Source organism: Cyprinodon tularosa, unplaced genomic scaffold (assembly GCF_016077235.1).
Source record: "Cyprinodon tularosa strain WSP-4 unplaced genomic scaffold, ASM1607723v1 ctg1229, whole genome shotgun sequence".
NCBI classification, from domain to species: domain Eukaryota; kingdom Metazoa; phylum Chordata; class Actinopteri; order Cyprinodontiformes; family Cyprinodontidae; genus Cyprinodon; species Cyprinodon tularosa.
The window spans coordinates 64,000-84,948 of NW_024038036.1; the positions used below are offsets into that span (position 1 = coordinate 64,000).

At 40.8% G+C, this 20,949-nt stretch overlaps 1 protein-coding gene across 1 annotated transcript in view; it reads right to left on the reverse strand.

Moving 5' to 3' along the window:
• Positions 1-632: 632 nt before the first annotated feature.
• Positions 633-20,949, reverse strand: part of LOC119777357 (protein turtle homolog B-like) — a 34,275-nt gene continuing 13,958 nt past the window's right edge. The window contains exons 5-8 of the mRNA XM_038276205.1: positions 19,889-19,972; positions 12,332-13,966; positions 3,080-3,207; positions 633-1,366 (exon numbers count right to left, since the gene is read on the reverse strand). Coding sequence (XP_038132133.1) covers positions 1,152-1,366; positions 3,080-3,207; positions 12,332-13,966; positions 19,889-19,972 — 2,062 coding nt within the window. The 3' untranslated portion in view covers positions 633-1,151. The remainder of the gene's footprint in view (positions 1,367-3,079; positions 3,208-12,331; positions 13,967-19,888; positions 19,973-20,949) is intronic.

The following is a 20,949-nucleotide window of genomic DNA, read 5'->3' on the forward strand; positions in this document are numbered from 1 at the left end:
ACCAATGTTTTCCCTTTAACTGCACCCCCCTCCCCCAACTGGGAACACAGCTAAAACAATAGATCTTAATAAATAACAATGATGCTGAAATAAAAAAAGTTAGGCTTAAGGCCTAAAAAAGGGACGTACATATGTTTAGAGTGATGCTTTATGGCACAAAATCCTAACCCTCACTATCTACTGCTTGGCATGGATTTCTGAACAGAAACTAAAGCCCTCGACAGCATGAGACAAGGAGAAGTTCAAATATTTTAGAGCTGTTTGTTTTTTGTTTTTTTGCTCCATTTCAAACAGCTGTGAGAGCAATGTAGCCTAGAACAGTCTAAATCTTTAAAGGTAACCAAACCATCATCCAGATGGACCCGTCCTCAGAAGGAAACTAGTTCAAGGCTTTCATTTTTGATTTAAAATGTTATCTCCAGGTTAGTTTACGAAGTTACTTCCACACAGCAGGAAGTACATTGCAAAAGCATTCACTGCTCAGAGAGAAAAAGCAAAGGAGGGTAGCTGGTTGTCTCCAATGGTTATGTGGTCTGTGCACTCTGAGGTATAGCAGGTGAGCAGTAACATCGTCCTTATATGTGAGGGCGATCATTCATTGGAAGGAGCTGTAAACGTGTGTGTGTGTGTGTGGGGGGTGGGGGGGGGCTAATCGAAATGGGCTTCTCTCAGAAAACAGGAGCTCAGTCTGAGGAATTTCAATCATCCAGTGGTTGAAGGATTAAAGGGAAGTTTGGGAAAACTGAGATTAATAATCAGAACCTGCCTCTTTTTAAGAAAACTAGAGTAAATGTTCAACGATTATCTCAAATTTAAGCAATGTTAAGAAGGGGATACTGGTCGACATTAGACGATGCAGACACTGTTTGTGTCCACAACTGGAAAGTTAACTGAGACAAAAAGTTTTAGACTAGAATATGCATTTTTATTTCACTAGAAAAAGTGAAACTGAACTCTGTTCAGGTTCTTCTCTAGAGTGACCCAGGTTAGTGTCAATCTGCTCACAAAAGCTAACCGAATAAACCGCGTCGGAAGCTACAGACTGAAACATAAAACATACTCTGGTCTTCATCAGGTGGAAACTGCATAAACTGACTGTTGTCTTGTATAGCTGGGAGGATGTTGATGGAACGGTAATGGTAACAAGCCTTTCAGAGGAAGGTGCCATGGTCTGAGTCCATGTGGTCCATGCTAGCTAAAATGGCCTTCTGGTCCTCCCGTGGCGGACGGCGGTACACGAGAGCGGAAAAGCGAGCGTATGGATCATGAAGAATGGGCCGTTTCTTCTTCTTGCAGAGGTAGAGCGCTTCTTCGGGCGGGAGTACCTGAGAGGTGTAGGCCTGCTGGGTCTGAGAGGTGGAGACACCTAGAGAAACAAACATTCCCAATCACTGCTAAACACTGATAAACACACTTCGCTGTTAGTACCATAATAATCAGGTTAATTAATATCACATATAAACAGACAACAGAATAATTTCGGTCCAAATCTATTTATCATAATGAAAAAATCAACAGTTCAGCACTAGTTGGCTAAAAAAACAACCATATATATATATCTATACATATATCTATATCTATATATATATATATATATATATATATATATATATATATATATATACACTCACCGGCCACTTTATTAGGTACCCCATGCTAGTAACGGGTTGGACCCCCTTTTGCCTTCAGAACTGCCTCAATTCTTTGTGGCATAGATTCAACAAGGTGCTGGAAGCATTCCTCAGGGAGTTTGGTCCATATTGACATGATGGCATCACACAGTTGCCGCAGATTTGTCGGCTGCACATCCATGATGCAAGTCTCCCTTTCCACCACATCCCAAAGATGCTCTATTGGATTGAGATCTGGTGACTGTGGAGGCCATTTGAGTACAGTGAACTCATTGTCATGTTCAAGAAACCAGTCTGAGATGATTCCAGCTTTATGACATGGCGCATTATCCTGCTGAAAGTAGCCATCAGAAGTTGGGTACATTGTGGTCATAAAGGGATGGACATGGTCAGCGACAATACTCAGGTAGGCTGTGGCGTTGCAACGATGCTCAATTGGTACCAAGGGGCCCAAAGAGTGCCAAGAAAATATTCCCCACACCATGACACCACCACCACCAGCCTGAACCGTTGATACAAGGCAGGATGGATCCATGCTTTCATGTTGTAGACGCCAAATTCTGACCCTACCATCCGAATGTCGCAGCAGAAATCGAGACTCATCAGACCAGGCAACATTTTTCCAATCTTCTATTGTCCAATTTCCATGAGCTTGTGCAAATTGTAGCCTCAGTTTCCTGTTCTTAGCTGAAAGCAGTGGCACCCGGTGTGGTCTTCTGCTGCTGTAGCCCATCTGCCTCAAAGTTCGACGTACTGTGCGTTCAGAGATGCTCTTCTGCCCACCTTGGTTGTAACGGGTGGTTATTTGAGTCACTGTTGCCCTTCTATCAGCTGGAACCAGTCTGGCCATTCTCCTCTGACCTCTGGCATCAACAAGGCATTTCCGCCCACAGAACTGCCGCTCACTGGATGTTTTTTCTTTTTCGGACCATTCTCTGTAAACCCTAGAGATGGTTGTGCGTGAAAATCCCAGTAGATCAGCAGTTTCTGAAATACTCAGACCAGCCCTTCTGGCACCAACAATCATGCCACGTTCAAAGTCACTCAAATCCCCTTTCTTCCCCATACTGATGCTCGCTTTGAACTGCAGGAGATTGTCTTGACCATGTCTGCATGCCTAAATGCACTGAGTTGCCGCCATGTGATTGGCTGCTTAGAAATTAAGTGTTAACGAGCGGTTGGACAGGTGTACCTAATAAAGTGGCCGGTGAGTGTATATATATATATATATTTATATATATTTGGACATCAAGAGATAAGAAGTAAATGAAGTTGAGGGGTTCCCACTAGGTACCATATGCATTGCCCTCCACTGCTTTTTGCCTTACCTCATTCTGATGAACCTGGTCTGTCTTTTGTCTAGTTGTACGTTTTCAGTTCTACTCAGCGGCAAAGTGTTTGACCAGTCATCTGGATTTTTCTCTTGGGGTGAAAAAAATTGTACATACCTGCTTTCTTTCTAGTCTTGGAGTTGTTGTTGTTCATGGTTGTCTTCTTGGCTTTTTTAATTCGCTGGTATCTCAGTGCATTGCTCCTCTCAGACCCCAAATGAGCACTTGATGCACCTCGACGTTTTCTAAATGAAGGGGAGAGAGAGGGGAAACACGGGTAACTCTAGGCCGATTGCGGTTAGCATACCCCTACAGGACTACTTGAGTTAAAACCAGGAATAAAACAGCACTAAAGGATCAACATATATTGTCTCAATAACTTTAACCAAAATACAGAAAAAGTGGGAAATTATAACTATCGCCATCTTGGCCATCATGTATAATAAAACAAATATATTTAAATAAACGATAAAAGGTGCAGCTAGAATCTAATTTTTTAATTTACAACAAAATTTTATTTCAGTAAGTTATACAATCTGTATTTTGTTGTAAGTTTTAAAATCTTTATCTCAGCACAGCAAGCTATTTCCTATATCACACAACCAGCAGGGTGCGCTTACAGCGCAGGTAAAACCCCTGAATGATGTTTCATAGAGGATACATGACATTTAAGCTGGCCTCTAACTGTTATTTTCAGAGAAATAGTATTCTAGAAGGTATCCATAACATGATATATAAATTTAAAAAATGTCTGAATGACTTTTAAATTGGTAATTTATTGTTTAAATTATACAGCTCTGAAAGTAACGGTTGCAGAGGCTATCTTGGTAAGTATTGTATATCTGGCAGCATCTCATCACCCCCCTTCTGTTTATTGGAGGCAGACAGAATATGGCAGCCCACTGATCTCTGCCACAAACACAGAAAACAATTAGCATTGCAAAGAGGCCTTCTTCCCACCGCGGCTGCAGAGAGAAACCAAATGTTGTTAGTAGAGGGGGAGAATCACAGCTGAGCGACAAAGCATCATCAATATGTGTTCATAGACATGGATACTGTCTACAATGGGCTTCACCATGCTGACAGGGGGAGAGATGGCGGGAGGGGAAAATGACTAGTCAGGAACAGTCACATAATGAGAAATAAGCCAAAGAAAAGCAAAGCACCAGGACAACAAATGTAACAATTTTCTTCTTTTTTTTTTAGAATTATTTTGGTTTTGAAACGGAGAAGCAATATTTAGCAATGGCATGCATGGCAGTTTGCACATGGAACATGACTTTAAAGGGGAATACATTCAAAAGCACTTTATTGGGCACTTTGGTATTATTAGATGGGTGTCACTGACCCTCTGAGTGCCTGACGTCTGCAAAATATTTGTTCCTTAAAATAAAATCAAGTAGGTGAGCATCTATAGGCGGACACAGAGTAATCGGTTCTGCAGTCCAAACCTACAGGCTCATAGGCACGGTTGCTTTGTGCATAGTATTACATCCATGTGTTGACCTCTGTCTTGGGGTGATGACTGATTTAGCTTTGGGGAATATGTGAACAGTCTGTTAAGATTAATTGTGCTTCATCACCTTCAGGACAAGCGGTGGTATGTGAGCTGAAGCCACAGGTGGACTATGGCCAAGGTGACGGCTTCATTAATCTATGTTACCTTATGTTGAACAGGAAATATTTATATGGATCACTCAAATTTCATTCAAATCTAAGTTATTTCAATAGTAACAATGTTTAACATTTCAAATATTCTTTTATTTGTTAAAACTGTTTTCCAACTAGGGGGGTTTTGGTTTGCAGAATAAATACTAAGACCGAGGCTGAAAGTCATTTCATTAAAACTGTCTGCTTAACTGCTTAATGTTTACCCCTTCCTTTGTTGTACTCTATAATAGTGATCATCAAACTACCTCATAAGCTTGCAAACAGATGTCCGAACAGCAGCAGTCTAACTTAGAAACTCTGTTTTTTAACACCAGACTCCACAAAAAATATCCTTTCACTGCAGACCACAATGTCTGATTTCTGACCAGCAGTAGTAAGCCGATGGGAAAGGATACAGAAGGCATTTCACACAGGATTTCTAAACACCACTTGGTGATATTTAAAGATGTACTACTCAAGACATTTCATAAAATTACTACCAGTTCTAGTCTGTGAGGTCCAGGATTCTATCCTGGACTTCTCAAGTGCATTGAACACCATCCGGCCCTCCCTGCTCAGAGACAAACTGAATAGCATGGCAGTGGACCCCTGCCTGGTGGCATGGATCTCCAGCTATCTCACAGACGTCAGGCTGAGAGACACCATCTCTGACACTGTGGCCAGCAGCACTGGAGCCCCCCAGGGCACAGCTCCTCCCCAAATGCAGGACCAACAGACTGCTGAACTGCTTTGTTCCTCAAGCCATCAAGCTGTACAACTCTTCACTTGGGTTAAGGAGGAGGTGATGGGAAGAGGGCAAGATGTCCTTTATTACCTATTTTCACTCGTGCATTAGTCTTCTCTCTCACTGTGAAATAACTCATGCAAACTACTATGTAGCCTGTGTAATATTTACTTATTTATAAGGTCAGTACATTTCTGCAGTAAAGGTACAATAACCCAAGCCAGCTACAGTGTAGTCTTCCTTTAGCTCTCTACTGAGCAGATTTCTTTCTAAGGGAAACATATTCCAGGACATTACAATTTTTTCTTTTTTTATGCTTTTTTGGTACTGTATAAACTCTTTTCATATTGTCTGTTTTATCTTTTTATCTTTAATGGCGTCTTGCTTTAACTGTTTGTACTCTACATAAGCTAATGGAACCAGAATTTCCCTGAAGGAGTAATCCCAAGGAATATATAAAATTGAGTCTAATTCTACTTTTAGGGCTAGGCTTAAAACTTTCCTTTTTGATAAAGCTTCTAGTTAGAGTGGCTCAGGTTATCCTGAGCTATCTCTATAGTTCTGCTGCTATAGGCTTAGACTGCTGGAGGACATAGGGACCCCTTTTTCATCATTCTGCTTCATTCTATCTCTATTCTCCCACTCTGCAGAATCTGTTAGTTCAATCTCTAACGTTCTGCTCTCTCTGCTTTTTCTCATAGTAGCTTCATCTGGTCTGTTCCTGTTTGGCTGTGACTCCATCCTGGAGAGAAATATCAGTTGTGCTGCTGCCATCAACACCATCTATTATGGATCATAGCGTTAACTAGTTGTTGAGTGGCTCTGCCTATGGAGCTGGTTGACAGTTGCCTTTTGTATTTCGTCTGCTTATTTGTTTCTTTTCCACAGAGCCACCTGTGGAGCTAGCTTACCGTTAGCTTGTCTAACATAGAAAGTACTTGCGCCTGCGTAAAGCAAACCCTGCAGCCTCCGCTGCTTCTCTCATCCTGCTCCGCTCAGACCTCCCTGGAGCTCGAGAAGAGCATGTGCAATATCATTATTATTAAACTTGTAGGAGCAAAACAGGGAAAAAATATGAACATTTAATTCAATATGAAACTTTAAAAAAATCCCCATCAGCATCTAGCATATGTGCAGTTTCTGCCCAAATATTTTTTTGTTTTTATTGCGGATTTTTGTAACAGGAATAACTAGGATTATATAACATTGGTTTGCATGAACTATGTTTGTTCTCTACCTCCAAACTCAGCATCTCTTCTCGCCGTTCTTTTTCTTGTTTGGTGCAATTGTAATTTCGGATCTTGACCTAGCCGGACCGGAGCAAAAAGTACCTCAGCTCCATATTTTAACAGTGAAAGACGGGTAAGACGTACATGAACGGTGCCAGGCGTAGGAGCAGCTGTGGATGTGGTTCTCATTGATTAACATGAAAGACAAGTAATCCGCACAATGTACGTGAGCGGAGCAGGGCGCTGACGGAGGATGTGGGATATGGGGGTTAGCGGGAAATCTCAAATATCTGACACGGATAAAACTTCTCAGCTATAGGCCACACCCCTTTGGTTCCATAACCACATAAGTTAAAGACACCTGTATCAAAGTGACGACCAAGGCCTGTGATATATTTATCTATGATAGGAGCAAACAAAGGGATCCACAATGAGGAGTCTTTGGTTGTGTTTGTGTCCAAGATCTTCCAGTGATCTGAAATGACCATGAGTCAAATCAGTAGGTTTTACTGCAGTGGGTCAAACAGGCAAAGCACCCTGCCTTCAAGTTTTTGACTCAGCTTTTACAAATAATAGTCATAAAACGATCAAATAATGACTGATACCATCCTGGTGGCATAGTTCAGTGGAGCAAATGGTAAAACTAATGGGCTACAGGAAAGAAGACAAAATGAGATGCACATTAAACTGCAGTTTGTCACAAAGTTCTTGTGTGTTTTAGCAAATCAACGTGAAGACGTGAAGAAGTAAGAGGAGAATGTGTTTTCACATAAGCAAAGCCTCTTCCCCACTGATAGCGGGTTAACATGTTTTTCAAATATGGGTTGACTTGCTAACGATCCCGCTGGCAGTAGCGCGGCCTCTGTCCCTGCAGCTGTGTGTCTGGTGACACCATGACACTGGGTTAGCATTGATGATGTCACCAGTGCGACTGAAATCAAGAAAATAAGCAATGGAGAGCAACATGGAGGAAGCCAGGGTGAAGTAAGTGTACTTAATAGTTTCACTCTTTTATCTGTCCAAATCCCTCTCACCAGAGCTGCTCCATGTTTTTCAAAGGTAAACAGAGTTGCCTCTGCTCGTTAGACAAGAAGCGACTGGCGGTGTGTGTTGACGTCCGCATTTCGGCTCAATGCTTAAATTAGCAGGTTACACCTCTGGTGTTCCAACAGCAGGCTGATCAGAGTCAAGGTAATTTTATCGCGGCTTGTTAGGAGAGTCATTTAACCTAGGTAGACATGGGACAGTAAGATGTTCCCACTGCCACTAAAAGCAGATTGTTACCGAGTTTTAACAGTTTTTTTGGCCAGTGGGAAAGGGGTACATGAGACCAGAAGAACATCAATCTTCAAACAGACACCTGTAGTACTAGTAGCATCCAGTTGCAATGACATAACTTTTCCATTTATTATAACCATAACATCGCAACCATAAACAAGAATATATTTTCTCGGGATTATAGAAAATCCCTTTATCGTCCAACAATGGGGAAATTTTGGGCTATATGTACTAAACTGTAACTTTACGTGACAACACCAACTTATATCATCTACACATACAATAAAATATTGAAGAGGAAGGATTTGAAAAGTGTAATGTGCATGTGTAATCAGACCTCTTATTCTAATACTAAAAGGTCAGTTCACTAGGAAAGACCTCGGACATTTCTCAAAGAGTAATCAGTATCATGTAGACTGGGAACCATAGCAGACTGGTCAATGAGAAGATTGTAAGCCAAGTCATCCTTGATAACTCAGAAGAAGCTAGCAAGATCCACAAGGTCTGTTGACAAGACCACTAAATAGATAACTCAACAAATCTGGACTTTAATGAGGAGTATCAAGAAGACCAATATGAAAGGTATCCAAAATCTTTCTTCCTTAGCCAAAATGCAGAAGTAATATGGAGGTCCAAATTCTGGCCAAAGAAGACCGAGTTTTTGAGCGAGGAGTCAAGGAAGCAATCTTTGTTAACCTGAAAACACCATCTCTTAACACAGGAGGTGGTCATAGACATAAACTTTCACCTGCTTACAAAGCACTTTTAGGAACAATACCCAGAAAATTCACCTCGCAACTGCCTGACTTCATTGAGGCATGTGACCAAAACTACTCTGACAAGGGAGTTAACTACCATCAAAACTCCCAAGTGACCATTAACCCCTCAGTGGTGACCTCCATGTCCAATCCAGTACGAGGAATCAGAGCTACTGTACCTTTTGATGTCCCTAATTCTTTGTTTCACCTACAGTATATTAAAGGAGTCATAGAATGCAAAACCCAAGTTTCCATTGTCATAGATGAATAACGATAGTTCAATGGGTGAAATGGACATACAGAGATGTTCAAACCCCATCGAAACCTCCTCTCTCTTCAATTCTTACAATTCTAAACTTCCACCATAAAACGGGCAAATTCAAACAAAGCCCCAAGTTGACGAAAACTCTGAGATGTTGCCTTATTTGGTTCTGGCCTTTTGTCCCCCCCAAAATTTACATACAGGCCAAACCATTGGTTCACTGGCCCAAGGGAGGAGGAGGGTATGAAGTGTCGACTGCTGGGCCGCTGACTGGACTGGACCTCAGCAGAGAGCCATGAGCCACCAGTCCTCAGACAGAGGAAGGGGGCTGGGGGCCGGTAAGGCAGGCGGTGTCCAGGCTACCGTCACTGGGTAGGGTGACGCTCTGTGCCCCTGCTTGCTCCTTGCCCCTGTCCACTGGGGTGAGTGCTTGTTGCTATGATGCATCTTTGCTAAGCAGCTTCACTCATTGTAAACTGACCAATCAGCGCACAGCTCATCTAAATATTCATGATCATACTATAAAAGGAAGAAAACCTGTTGTTTCATTCTAGGGCTTTTAACCAGGCTTGCCTTAGGGATCATAGAACAGCAAATATGCCATTTTTAGCCCAACCAATGTTAAACTCCCTTAAGGTCCAGCACCAAATACTCTATATAATCATTCTATGACCTCTTTAAACTCAGTGCCCCTCACCACTAGTTAGAACTAAAGAAGCCTCTTGGTAGAGGTGAAACATCTTCTAGCAAACTTCACGTCCTGTTGCCTAAACTGAACCTTTCAAGCTTGACCATGATCTGGATGACTGAAAATCTTCACAGATAAAGAAAAAAACATGGTAGAAGATGCTCTGAATAGATAAAGCCAATGCTAAACTTTTTGTCATACCATCAAATCATTAAAAAGTAAGTAAAATTAACAATTCACATCACCCTGACCACACATTTCCTTCCATGAAATACACTGAAAACACAGGATGGTTTAAGGTTTATGTGGGGATTTTATTTCTTCAGCAGCAACAAATGTGCTCAGTGTTTCTGAAAAAGATGGATGGAGATAAACTTAAACAAAAACAATCCAGAATGAAGGCCCATAAGAGGCTGCTAAAGGACGACAACTATCCTACAGCCACAGGAATATGGACCAGCTTAGAGTAGAAATTCACAGTCAAATTACAGGTCTGAATTATTCTGCAAATCTGTGGCAAGGCTAGAAAATTACTGCTCACAGATGATCACCATTCATGCTGAGGGAGCTTAAACTACTTAAGGCCCCCCTACATACTTGTGTGGACATATTTCTGCAAACGTCCACACAGATTCGAGGCAGACTACTGTCAACAGTTACCCACAAAGCTCAACTTTTAATACAGTGCTCTAGATGCCGAGATAGGCAGATAACTACTGCTCATAAGGAACAAGTATTTTGTTTTAAAGTAAATGTGCCACCAAGCTGTCAAAGCTTCCCAGGCAACAGCTGGTAAATACACACAGCTGAGAGCATCCAGTCACAAGGACCCGCAGCTTCTCAACAATTCTCTCCACTGTCATGTTTGGGGTTGGTGCTCTGGTGGAGAGAAAGTGGTGTAAGGTGTCCAGGTAGACTTTGTTTTGGTTTTGTAAAGCTAGAGGGAAAGCTTGATTGATGACACCATGGGAGTTTGGGAAATGAAGGAATTTGTCATCATAAATGTAGGAATAGGAACACTGGACTATAAGGGCTGAAATATCCATGCCTGGCCTGACAGTATGAGTACAGTCTGCATAAGTATGTGGAAGCCTTTAGTGAAGAAGAATGGGAAAATCATTTGGTAAAACCATGGGCAAACAGTCTTGCACCAAAAAGGTAATTTCTAATGAGCAAAATGGGAGTAAATACAATTGCAAACTTAATTTTAGGGGGAGGTTTAAAAAGAAAATGGACCTCATTTTTTCCCAACTTTAGGGTTAAGGATATATGACTCAAGTTGGAGACACAGTTTCTCCAAAGGAGTGAATAAGATATTTATCTAAGGATTGGACTAAACTCAATACCTGGACGTACTGGCCATTGACTCGAATGCAGATAGTAACAGTGTGAAGTTGCAGTGATCTGTTAGCATAGTGTACATTTTCCTTTTGTAAGGGGTTGACTGAACAGATTGCTATATGTAATTGTTTCCCATTAAAAAGCAACTTTAGCGTGTCAAGGTAGCAAGACATGTTTCTAATACCTCTTTATCCTGCTCCCTTGGATAGATGGCATATGCATCTCAATCAGAATGCATAATGTACCTGAGGCTGCAGAATGTAAAATGCATAGCCACTTTGACAAAAAAAATAAAATAAATAAAATCTATTGAACAAAAGAAACAAGTACTGAGTAACGGAAGGAACAAATCAAACAAAGATTCAAAGCCTTGTATTCCCCTTTAAAGGACGAGGTGATCAAAAAGTCCCACCTGCTAACCCCCCCCTTTCAGACATGGATCCAACCCTTACCTATTGCGGTGTAGAGGACCTGGTCACAACAACGCTGCCCAGATAGCTGAGATCAATCAAAAACAAAGCAGGTAAGACTCCAGGAGTCATTAAGAACCACCACACTGCCCCTAATTCATAATGATGGAGACATTGCAGTACATGAGAAGCGGACAGGCCCTGAGACACACTTTGCCCAAAAACCTCTCCTTGGTGGTCAGACTGTGGTGGGGACCTGGTGACACTTAGAAGTTTGGGGACAGAAATGTGATAGAAAGGGAAACAGAAGGTGGGTAGGAAAAATCTGAGAGGTTGCAAGGTAAGGTAGATTTGATCGTGCAATCAAAGGCTGAGGATGGGCCGCAGGGCCTGCCAAGATGAACTCTTCTTAAAGCATCCTTCTGCTCAATAAAGGCACTTTGAAAGGCTTGAACTAAGCATAATAATGGTGCTTCTTCTAAGGCATTAATTAGATGAAAAATATGGGGCTCCGCCTGTTAAGTGAAAGCAGGGTAATGCATGATACAGATGAACAAACAGGATCGTAAATGATGTCTGACTGTAAGGACTGTAGCTCTTAAAGGTCTTTCAATGAAATATATGACTACAGTGCATTTCAATCCAGCTAATATTTGCTGGGGAAGGTTTAATACTTTTTCTTTTATTACTTTATAATCTAGCTGGTCAACCTGGAGACAGTGCCTCACAGATGTAGTGGGTGAAAGCAGTGTCGGCAAATCTCAAACTACAAGCTAACATCCCAGAATGCAAAGTTATTGTTACAAATACTGAATCGTGTAGTTTTTATTTTCATATCTTATAAAAAGCAAACATGACTATTAAACCACTAATCAAATAAAGAATTTTAAAGACAATTAGATGTCTAATTTAGTGGCCAAATGTCAGAGTTACTTGCCACATTAAAGCATTATGGGTTAAGGCAGATGACACAAATGGAATCCCTCTCTGCATGCCTAAACAACCTACCCTGAAGCTGACAACCGGGATGGGGAGGGCTCAGATGGAAGGAGCTCCTCTTCAGTCCTCCTATGAGCTGGCATCTGCCCAAATATGCCACTGCATTCCATGGGGGACGATGGGGACTGGGAAGCTGAATAACTTGTTGCAGAGGTGGCAAAAGCCATGTGGGAATGGTAGCAGGAGCTTGCTCTCCTGCTACCCTGCCCTTGAGCAGGTGATGAGTTTGGTGATGATCTCCTTGAAAAGCTGGCTGTGGAAGGAGGGAGCAGGGTCATTTCAGACATCCCTGTGGGTGCAGGAGGCTGCACAACACTTGGACGTGGGCGGGGGCGTACTACAATCTCTGGGGAGCCCTCTTGAGAGCTAAGAGGGCTTTGGGTGAGGGGTGAAAGTCGAGATGGTTGAAGAACCACCTGATGCCGGCCAGAATCCATTCTACGAGTCTGTCTGGGACTAAAACGAGGGGTAGTTTCAAACCATCGTGTATCCAGGTTACTGAATGAACTAGGGACAATATGAGCCAATGGATCACTATAAGACAAAACTGGCACACCCATACTACGGCCCGAAGGTCTTAGCTGCCCTAAATGTGCCTCTTGCATAGCTAGATGCCTGGCTGGGGAGCCATGAGGCCTGGTCTTGCTGGGAGACTTGCTTGTATGACCTTTGGGGGCCTCGAGCGGCAGGACGGCTGGGTAGGTAGGCATCGGAAGGGTGGAGTGCTGGAAAGCACTAAGGGGAAGAACATGAGGTGGAGAGGCATAGGGAGGGTCATGGCGGGGATGCAAAGGGTGGTGAGGGGGAAAAATAAACTGAGGCCCTTCCAGGCTTGAAAACGTAAAATCTAGTCCCTGCCAAATATCTGGTGAATGAGAGGAAGTGGTTAGTGTCAGAGGAAGGGGGAAACTTGAAACAGCATATTGTGGAAAATCTGACTCTACAACGTCTTCAGGAATCATGGGATGCACAAAAGGACCCTCAGGAAAGTATGGAGGAGAGGACATGACTGACCTCAGAGGGCTAGTGTCAGGCAGGTAGAAGGGAGGTGGGGGATCATGATCTCCAGGCGGTCCTAGATAGCCATAGAAAGCTCTGTGGTGGAGAGAGCCTCGGATCTGTCCAGTGGCCTGAAGCTGACTGCTCTCCATGATGGTCATACCTTCAAAGGGCCTGTGAAAGCGGGGGCTGTAGGCTGGAGGCTGGAGATATGATTCCTGACTGGAGATTGGGGAAATCTGGTGGGGTCGAAGTGGTGCCATAACAGGTGGAAGAGGTCTGGGATCATCATTCTCTTCATCTGATTGCCGGAATTCCGGATAAAGGTCAGATTCCTCCACAAAGGGGAAACCCTCGATGCGCCGGGGCTTGACTGACATTTCCGCATCAGTGGGATCGATGACAAAACGTCCATCTGGTCCTCGACTGATAAGTTCAATAGGTGTTGTTGGTTCAGCTTCATGTTTGGACATGTACCTCTTGCTTGTTATTGCTCTTTTGGTCTTCATGTACAAGGATAAGTCTTCCCTCTTTCCTGGACGGGGAGGTGGTTTTATTCCACGCTGGTCGTGACTGTCTTCAGATGATTCTGATGGGGATGCCTTTGAACGTGTGCTCTCCGGACTCACCTTTCCGGAAGATGACCTAAATCCAAAATACACAGGTAAATATGAAAAAATTATTAAAAAGCCAGTATTTTCTGTCTAAAGTTGTGCTGAAGATGTTTCGCCTACATAAAAAAAAAAGAAACATGACATGACAAGAAGATAACGCTTACATTTCAGAATACAATTGTGACAAACATGAATATCCGTCAGACTGTGCTACAATCTATTGTTGAGACTTGAGTGTAATGCAATAACGGAAGTTGTTTTTGAGTATTTTACAGAGTGGAGATGCAGAGGTTTGGGTGGTGCACAGAAGGAAGGGATATTATACAGTAAAGAGAATCCTACTGAACGGCATGGCAACTATTTAAGAACGATAACTGACAACAAAAATATACCAGATAAAAAGCCCAGTTTGATGCATTTACTACCGCATGACTATATTTTCCACTTACCCTAAAACAATAAGCAATTTTCTGAACATCAAATATGTTTTTTGTGATGGCTAGCCATACATGAGCTAACCCTCGGTTTACAAAATTGGGAAATAATCTGGTTGCATGGTTAGATAATTGCAAACTCAGTTTTAATATCTATTAGATTTAAAATGGCTGTATTGTAAATAAGGTTACAAGCAGACAGTTGTAGAAACTTCTTCCATAGTTTGGAGCTGTACTCATTTAGTCAACAGAGTTCACCACAATACATTTCAGATGTACAGTGTTTACACCGCCGACCCGTCATAAAATAGTGGGACCTTCAGTTCCCTCCAATAAGTTCCAAACAGAGCCAAAGTGATCTACTAATTTGGTGTTACATTTGTGCTCATGTGCGCAGCTAAAACTGGATCCTTTTAAATTTTGTCCGATTTTGTCCAATCCAACTAAACGTTAGTGCTGCTCTGTTTTCAGTTATCAAGTTATTTCATAACCTAATATGGAATTCCTGGCCTACCTTGAATATACCAATGGGCATGTTTACCTTATTTACTCCCTGAAATGATTCTTTCACAATATTTATTCAGCCTCCCCATCGTTACCCTCTGCAACCCCATTATATTTCCTGTGAAGATCTCGCTGTTGGCACTTCCCAGTAAAGGCATTGGTGAAATGTAACATAACAGACTGCTACAATATCTTTCTCCTTGCACAGCTTTTTAATCGGCTTTGAGAGACTATTCATTTTTCAAATAGCCCCAGAAGTAATAAAAAAGTAGATAATTTTGGTTCATCCAACGCTGCATCTGGATGATGATCCGATTCGGCTGTACTTTCTACACGGGCAGAGAAAACCAGTGCTGGGGGAGACAGCAGCTGGCCAGGGTCTGTGCTGGAGGTAAGGGAGGACGACACACAGGCTTAACTTAAAACAGCTTTTTTTAAAGCCACCTATAATCCTCTTAAGATTATTTCTTATTTCATCCTTTTTTAGTGTTATTTATATGTTATATTCCTTTTTAATAGGAAAAGCTTTGCGTCAGCTGCACTTCTACGTCACAATTGGTCCCTGATTGGCCAAATGCAGATCCTGCTGTACTGAAATATTGAAAAAGCATCAATCAGTTTGTTAAATTGGGAGATTTTATGAAATTCCTAGATAACTGGTTATTATTTGAACTCTTAAATGCTTTGCAGCAGAACCCACTGTTTAGTAATTTCTTAATGAGGTGACGTCACTCTGTTGTAAGAGTAAACAAGGAAAAGAATATCTCATATTCTGCAATGCAAAAGAGGATCAACTGACTCTGAAAATGTTACTCTCACCAGTTCATTTAGGTCTGTTGTCTAAAACACGGATCAGAAACAGTTAATAGGTAAAATCCCGCAGGTGATATAGTGCAACATGTCTGAACTGTCAGCTGAGCAGTTAAAGAAGCCATACAGTAAAGACTTAAAGTAAAAAGTATGTCAACACTTCTGATCAAACTGCCAGTAACTTTAAAAACATGAATGATTATCATTATCTTGGCTCTAATGGCTGGCTTAATTGCTCACCTGCCTTACTCTGTCCGGTTTACAATAATTGCTCATCAGATCCACCTGCTCCTGCTACTATTTATACTGCTCTGTCCCAGCCATCATGACCAGATTATTGCTCTTGCTCTTATGCTCGTTCTCATGGGCCAGGGGAGAGAGCGTTTTTAGTGTTCAGTAGTGTTACTAAGATTTCCTGATCCTGATCTGTCTCTCATCTACTGAGAGCATCTGCTCCTATCTGGTCTCAGTGGAGAGAGCAACCTTTTAGTGTTCCGTAGTGTTCCTGATATCCTGACTTGTTCTGCCTCTCATCCACTGAGCCTGCCTGTTCCCATCCTTCTCCATCAGATTATCATAGTAGCTAACCTGTATTTTTCTCCAACCAGATTTTCCAGTGAGGGGCGGTGCTCATACTGCGTATCGATAGCCAGCGCTGTTTTCAATAAAGCTTTTGAGTTATCCCACTGCCTGTTTCGTCTTGAATGCTGGGTCCTTCTGATTCCTGACAATGATTAAAAGAGTTCCTTAGAATGCAAACAAAAAAATATGGCTCTATTGACAGACTGAGGGAAATATGATATGACAGGTGACTTTATGAACATGATTACAGACCATGGCATTGTCATAACAGTGATAAGAAGTTATGCCGAATTACAATTACAATTCCCTATTCAAAGTACTGCAATCCTAATTTATGCATATAAACAACATCCAAGCTGTTGGAGTGTTTTACAGTCCATATTCTTCCAGATCCAGGTAGATCACAACTTAATCTATAAGGACTATAGATTCAGATGCTTTTAGATGCTACCTAGTAGTGATGTGTTTCTTTTAAACCCAAAACTTCTGTTTCCGAAATATTTCACTTTCTTGACATGTGTTAGATCTGACGCCAGAAATTAGAACATTTATTCTGACCCGTTTATTTATGTTTGCAGAGTTTTGATCAGGCAACCATGTGGTAAATCTCTCCAAACAGCTGTGTTGTAGACCCCGTTTGCCACACCTTAACATATCTTGTTTCTTGATGTATTATCAGCCTTTGGTCCTAGAGGCTGCATTTATAGTAAATTTTCTAGTAGACAAGCTATGATTCTCAACCATTATGCTATTATTTTAGAGCACTGTCAGACAAATATTTTTGACCTTTCTGCTTGGATATCAAACAGCTGTGGTATGCCATATTCACTGTGTAGTAGTGGCCGCTAACTCTGGGACCAGTTCAGAAACAGCCCGTTATGGTTTCATGACAAAGCTATATTTATGATAATACTGGGAATCACAAGGACTTAAGATCTGCTGACAGACCAGGATCTTTGTTTGACTGATTTATAGAGTGTGGAAATTAGAGAAATGTATTTCCTTTATTTTGAAACTATTGCCGTTATTTTCAAAGCATTCAGTCAACGACTTTAACCACTTAACAATGTGGGCTTGTTTACTAACTCCATATGAAGTTCGAAAATGTTAAACAGCTTAAAACTGAACCTTACCCGATTTCATTCCATGTTTATATTCCATTTGGATGTTGTGGCCTGTTCTTTTTGTGCCTGCTGGTTGTACCTGACATGTATTATATTAAATCCACACACTTCAATAACTTTAGAGTCAAGAATGCTTCTTTGAATCTGTTAAATGCATTGGCTTAAGGCGGGCATACACTGTACATGCTTTTGCCCTTTTCCAGACGATTCTTTAGTTATATGAGAATTTTTTGGATCGGGCCGAGTTTCAGCTTCACGGTGCGTCCTGCATTGTGTAGTATACAGGAGGAAATGAGTGGAGATTAGCCTCTCACGGCCACCTCCCAATCAGGAAATACAAACATGTTTGAAATTCAGTCACCCTGTGAGGTGGTCGTGGGCAAATTCTGCTGTTGAAGCAGAGCTAGAAGCCAATTTACCAGTTTTATACTGTTTTATAAGCTTTTAAGTGTGGTAACTTCTTATCAGGTCATATGATACCTTATGATCCCTGGGGTCATTCTGGCCCATTTGTCGAATTTGGAATCATGAAGTTGAAATTGTTAATTTTCTCTTTAGTGTGCAGACCTGTTAAAGGGTATTTTGCTTTAAATACATTATTCCATACAAGCTTTGGGAAGATTTATAATGTACTACATAAGAGTTGTAATTGCAAAAAACCAAAAAAACTAACTGACTTCTGATCAAACAAATTAAGTATACAGCAGGGCCTATATCATTAAACATACAGCATGAAGGTACAAATGTTAAAATAGGATTTTAATTTGGAATTAGGGCTGGGCAATATAGAAAAAAAGCTTATCGATAAAAAAAAATGCATATTGATCGATATCGATATTTATTGAAAAGATTTTAAGCCATATTTTATGTGCAGCTCTGCCTGGACTTTTTATGATATTGCTAAATTATTTAATTTTAATAAAGAACACAAACACAGACTTCCAATTAAATATTTATATAACCAACTTTTTTAACCATAATAGAATTGTTTTAAAGAAAAATAACTTAAAAGACCAGAGTTATGTTATTAAATACTGACTAAGAATAAACTAAAGTGACCAGAAAAGTGACCAAAATAAATATAACAAATAAATAAATAGAATACCCTATTTGGGTGGGAATAGTACACCACCAGCTTGTGGTAATTAAAAGATTGTAGGACTAGGCTACCATGTAAACTCCATTCAACAAAAACAAAAACCCAAACAAAAATCAACTCACCCTTTAGCCTAGCATTTCTATGGGGTATTTTTTCTCACCCCTATTCTTCTAGAGGTGCTGCTGGCACGTCGTTATGGTTCAGCTTAGTTTCCTGCTTTAACCTGAGGTATTACTTTGAAGTTTCTGGCCCCTCAGCATTTTTCTCTCAATTGTTAAAACTGCCCAGAACTGAAAGTATATATATATATATAAAAAAAAAAAAAGAAAAAAAAAAAAAAAAAAAAAAAAATATATATATATATATATATATATATATATATATATATATATATATATATATATATATATATATATTTTTTTTTTTTTTTTTTTTTTTCCCCCGAAGATTCCTCAGAGGAGAGCCGTGCCGGGGCCTACACAGCTCGTACTCCTGCAGGTGTGAGCGGCTGAGATGATAAAAAAAAGTTGGTTGTGTTATCAGACTTGGTTTTCACTGGTTCCCTACACATTTTACAGATGACTGTGGTTTGTTTTTTGTCCGACTTGCCATGACCGAAATACTGCCAAACTGGCGAACTACAAAAACCCTTCTTTGGAACAATTTCCTCCGCCTCTCCTTGCTGCGACATCTTCATGTGCTCTGTGTTGTGGTTTGAGAGGGTGGCGCGTTGTGACGGCGTGCCTGGGTCCGCGATTGGTTGGGAGTAAGTAGTGACTAGCATAAACCTACATGCTAGGCTACAATGAGAAAAAAGGAAAACTGCGTTTCTTTATCAAACTTTTATCAACTCTTTTTTTCTATTGCACCACATGTCTATCGATCAATATATATCGTTATTGAATTATCGCCCAGCCCTATTTGGAATTATGAGATCTTTAGATTGTTATTTTAGCAAAGTTCACAGTTCTGGCGAATATAGAAAACTTCATGATAGGACCTTTACAATTCCCATGATATTTGGTTTAGTTCTGAATATCGGTCATTGTGATGCATGATAAGATAAAGTTTTATGAGAAATTCATGAGTAGGACTTTGTAATATAAGCACTCTCCCCTTTTTCTGCCAAAAACATAATCTAAATTATTGTTTGGAGTTTAGGACACGGTTAATCTAAAACCCTGACACAGCTGATTAACTCAACAGGCAAAGATGATTTGAAAACACACTTTTGATCTTTGGATTCCAGATCAGTTTAGGACATATTATATCTATAATTTCAACTACTTCAATCATACAGACAGACTGACTGGAAGCATGCAAAAAGGGTTTTAAGGATCAAAGTGCAAATGGTATTATATAGTGTGCAAGTACAGGGGATAAACATCTGGCACACTCACTGAGGACTGGAAGATTGCGGTTTGTACTGTGCAGCCAGCCCTTCCCAGTAGTACTCAAGGCTGGGAAAGAAACTAAGTGGACTCCTGTAGAGGTGGGAAGATGAGACAATATGAGGTACAGAACGGACTAAACATGGTCTGTTCATGAAAGGTAGAGAAAGAGAATGTTTTCTTAAAATGGAAAATTCACCATTTACTTAGAGAACATCTGACTTGAATGAAGAGACGAGTAAAAGAATGTGATCCCAGAACAAGAATAAAACAGCTAGAACTATTTCTATGCTACTGCAACAAAATCCTTATATTAAAGTATTTTCTAACATCGGAATCTATAATCTTCAAGCATATATTTGTCAGGACCAAGGAAGTGCTTAGTTAAAAAGTTTAACATTTGATCAAAGAAATATATATATATTTTTTAAGTTTAACACCAGATTTGGTTGTCCTTTTAAATGGTGATGTCTACGTACTGATCAGCAGCACAAACAAACTGTTGACTCATTGTCAACTGACTGATAGGTTGCTGAAGAAATGCACTATCCAAGGTGGCTACATGTTGGAAAAAGAACTTTGGTTGCTTCTTGTGGCTTAAATGTTCTTATTTATTTATTTTTTTCCCCTCTGGTGTTCGATATCTTGTTGGAGGAAGGAATTTTGCTAACATCTTATCTTGAGTCATTTATACATAACTATCACAACATTTATTGCTAATAACATCTAAAAGGCTGAGATAATATTCGAACGACATTCTTGAGTCACTGATAAATTGAAAAAGAGTCACCAGGGAGACCTGTTATGGACTGGCGCCCTTGACAGCTAGAGATAGGCACCAGCACCTCTCGTGACCCCAGAAGTTGATAAGCGTGACAGAAAATGGACAGATGGATGGATGGACACACGAGAGACTCCCACCCAGACATGGTGGGGAAACGTCCAAAGACTTGCTACAATGAAAGGCACATAAGCCAGAATCCTAACGTTTAGAACAAACAGATTGCTAATCTGTAGCACACTAGTTTTACACATCATTAATCTGGAACTGCTCACATCAAATGTGTTTG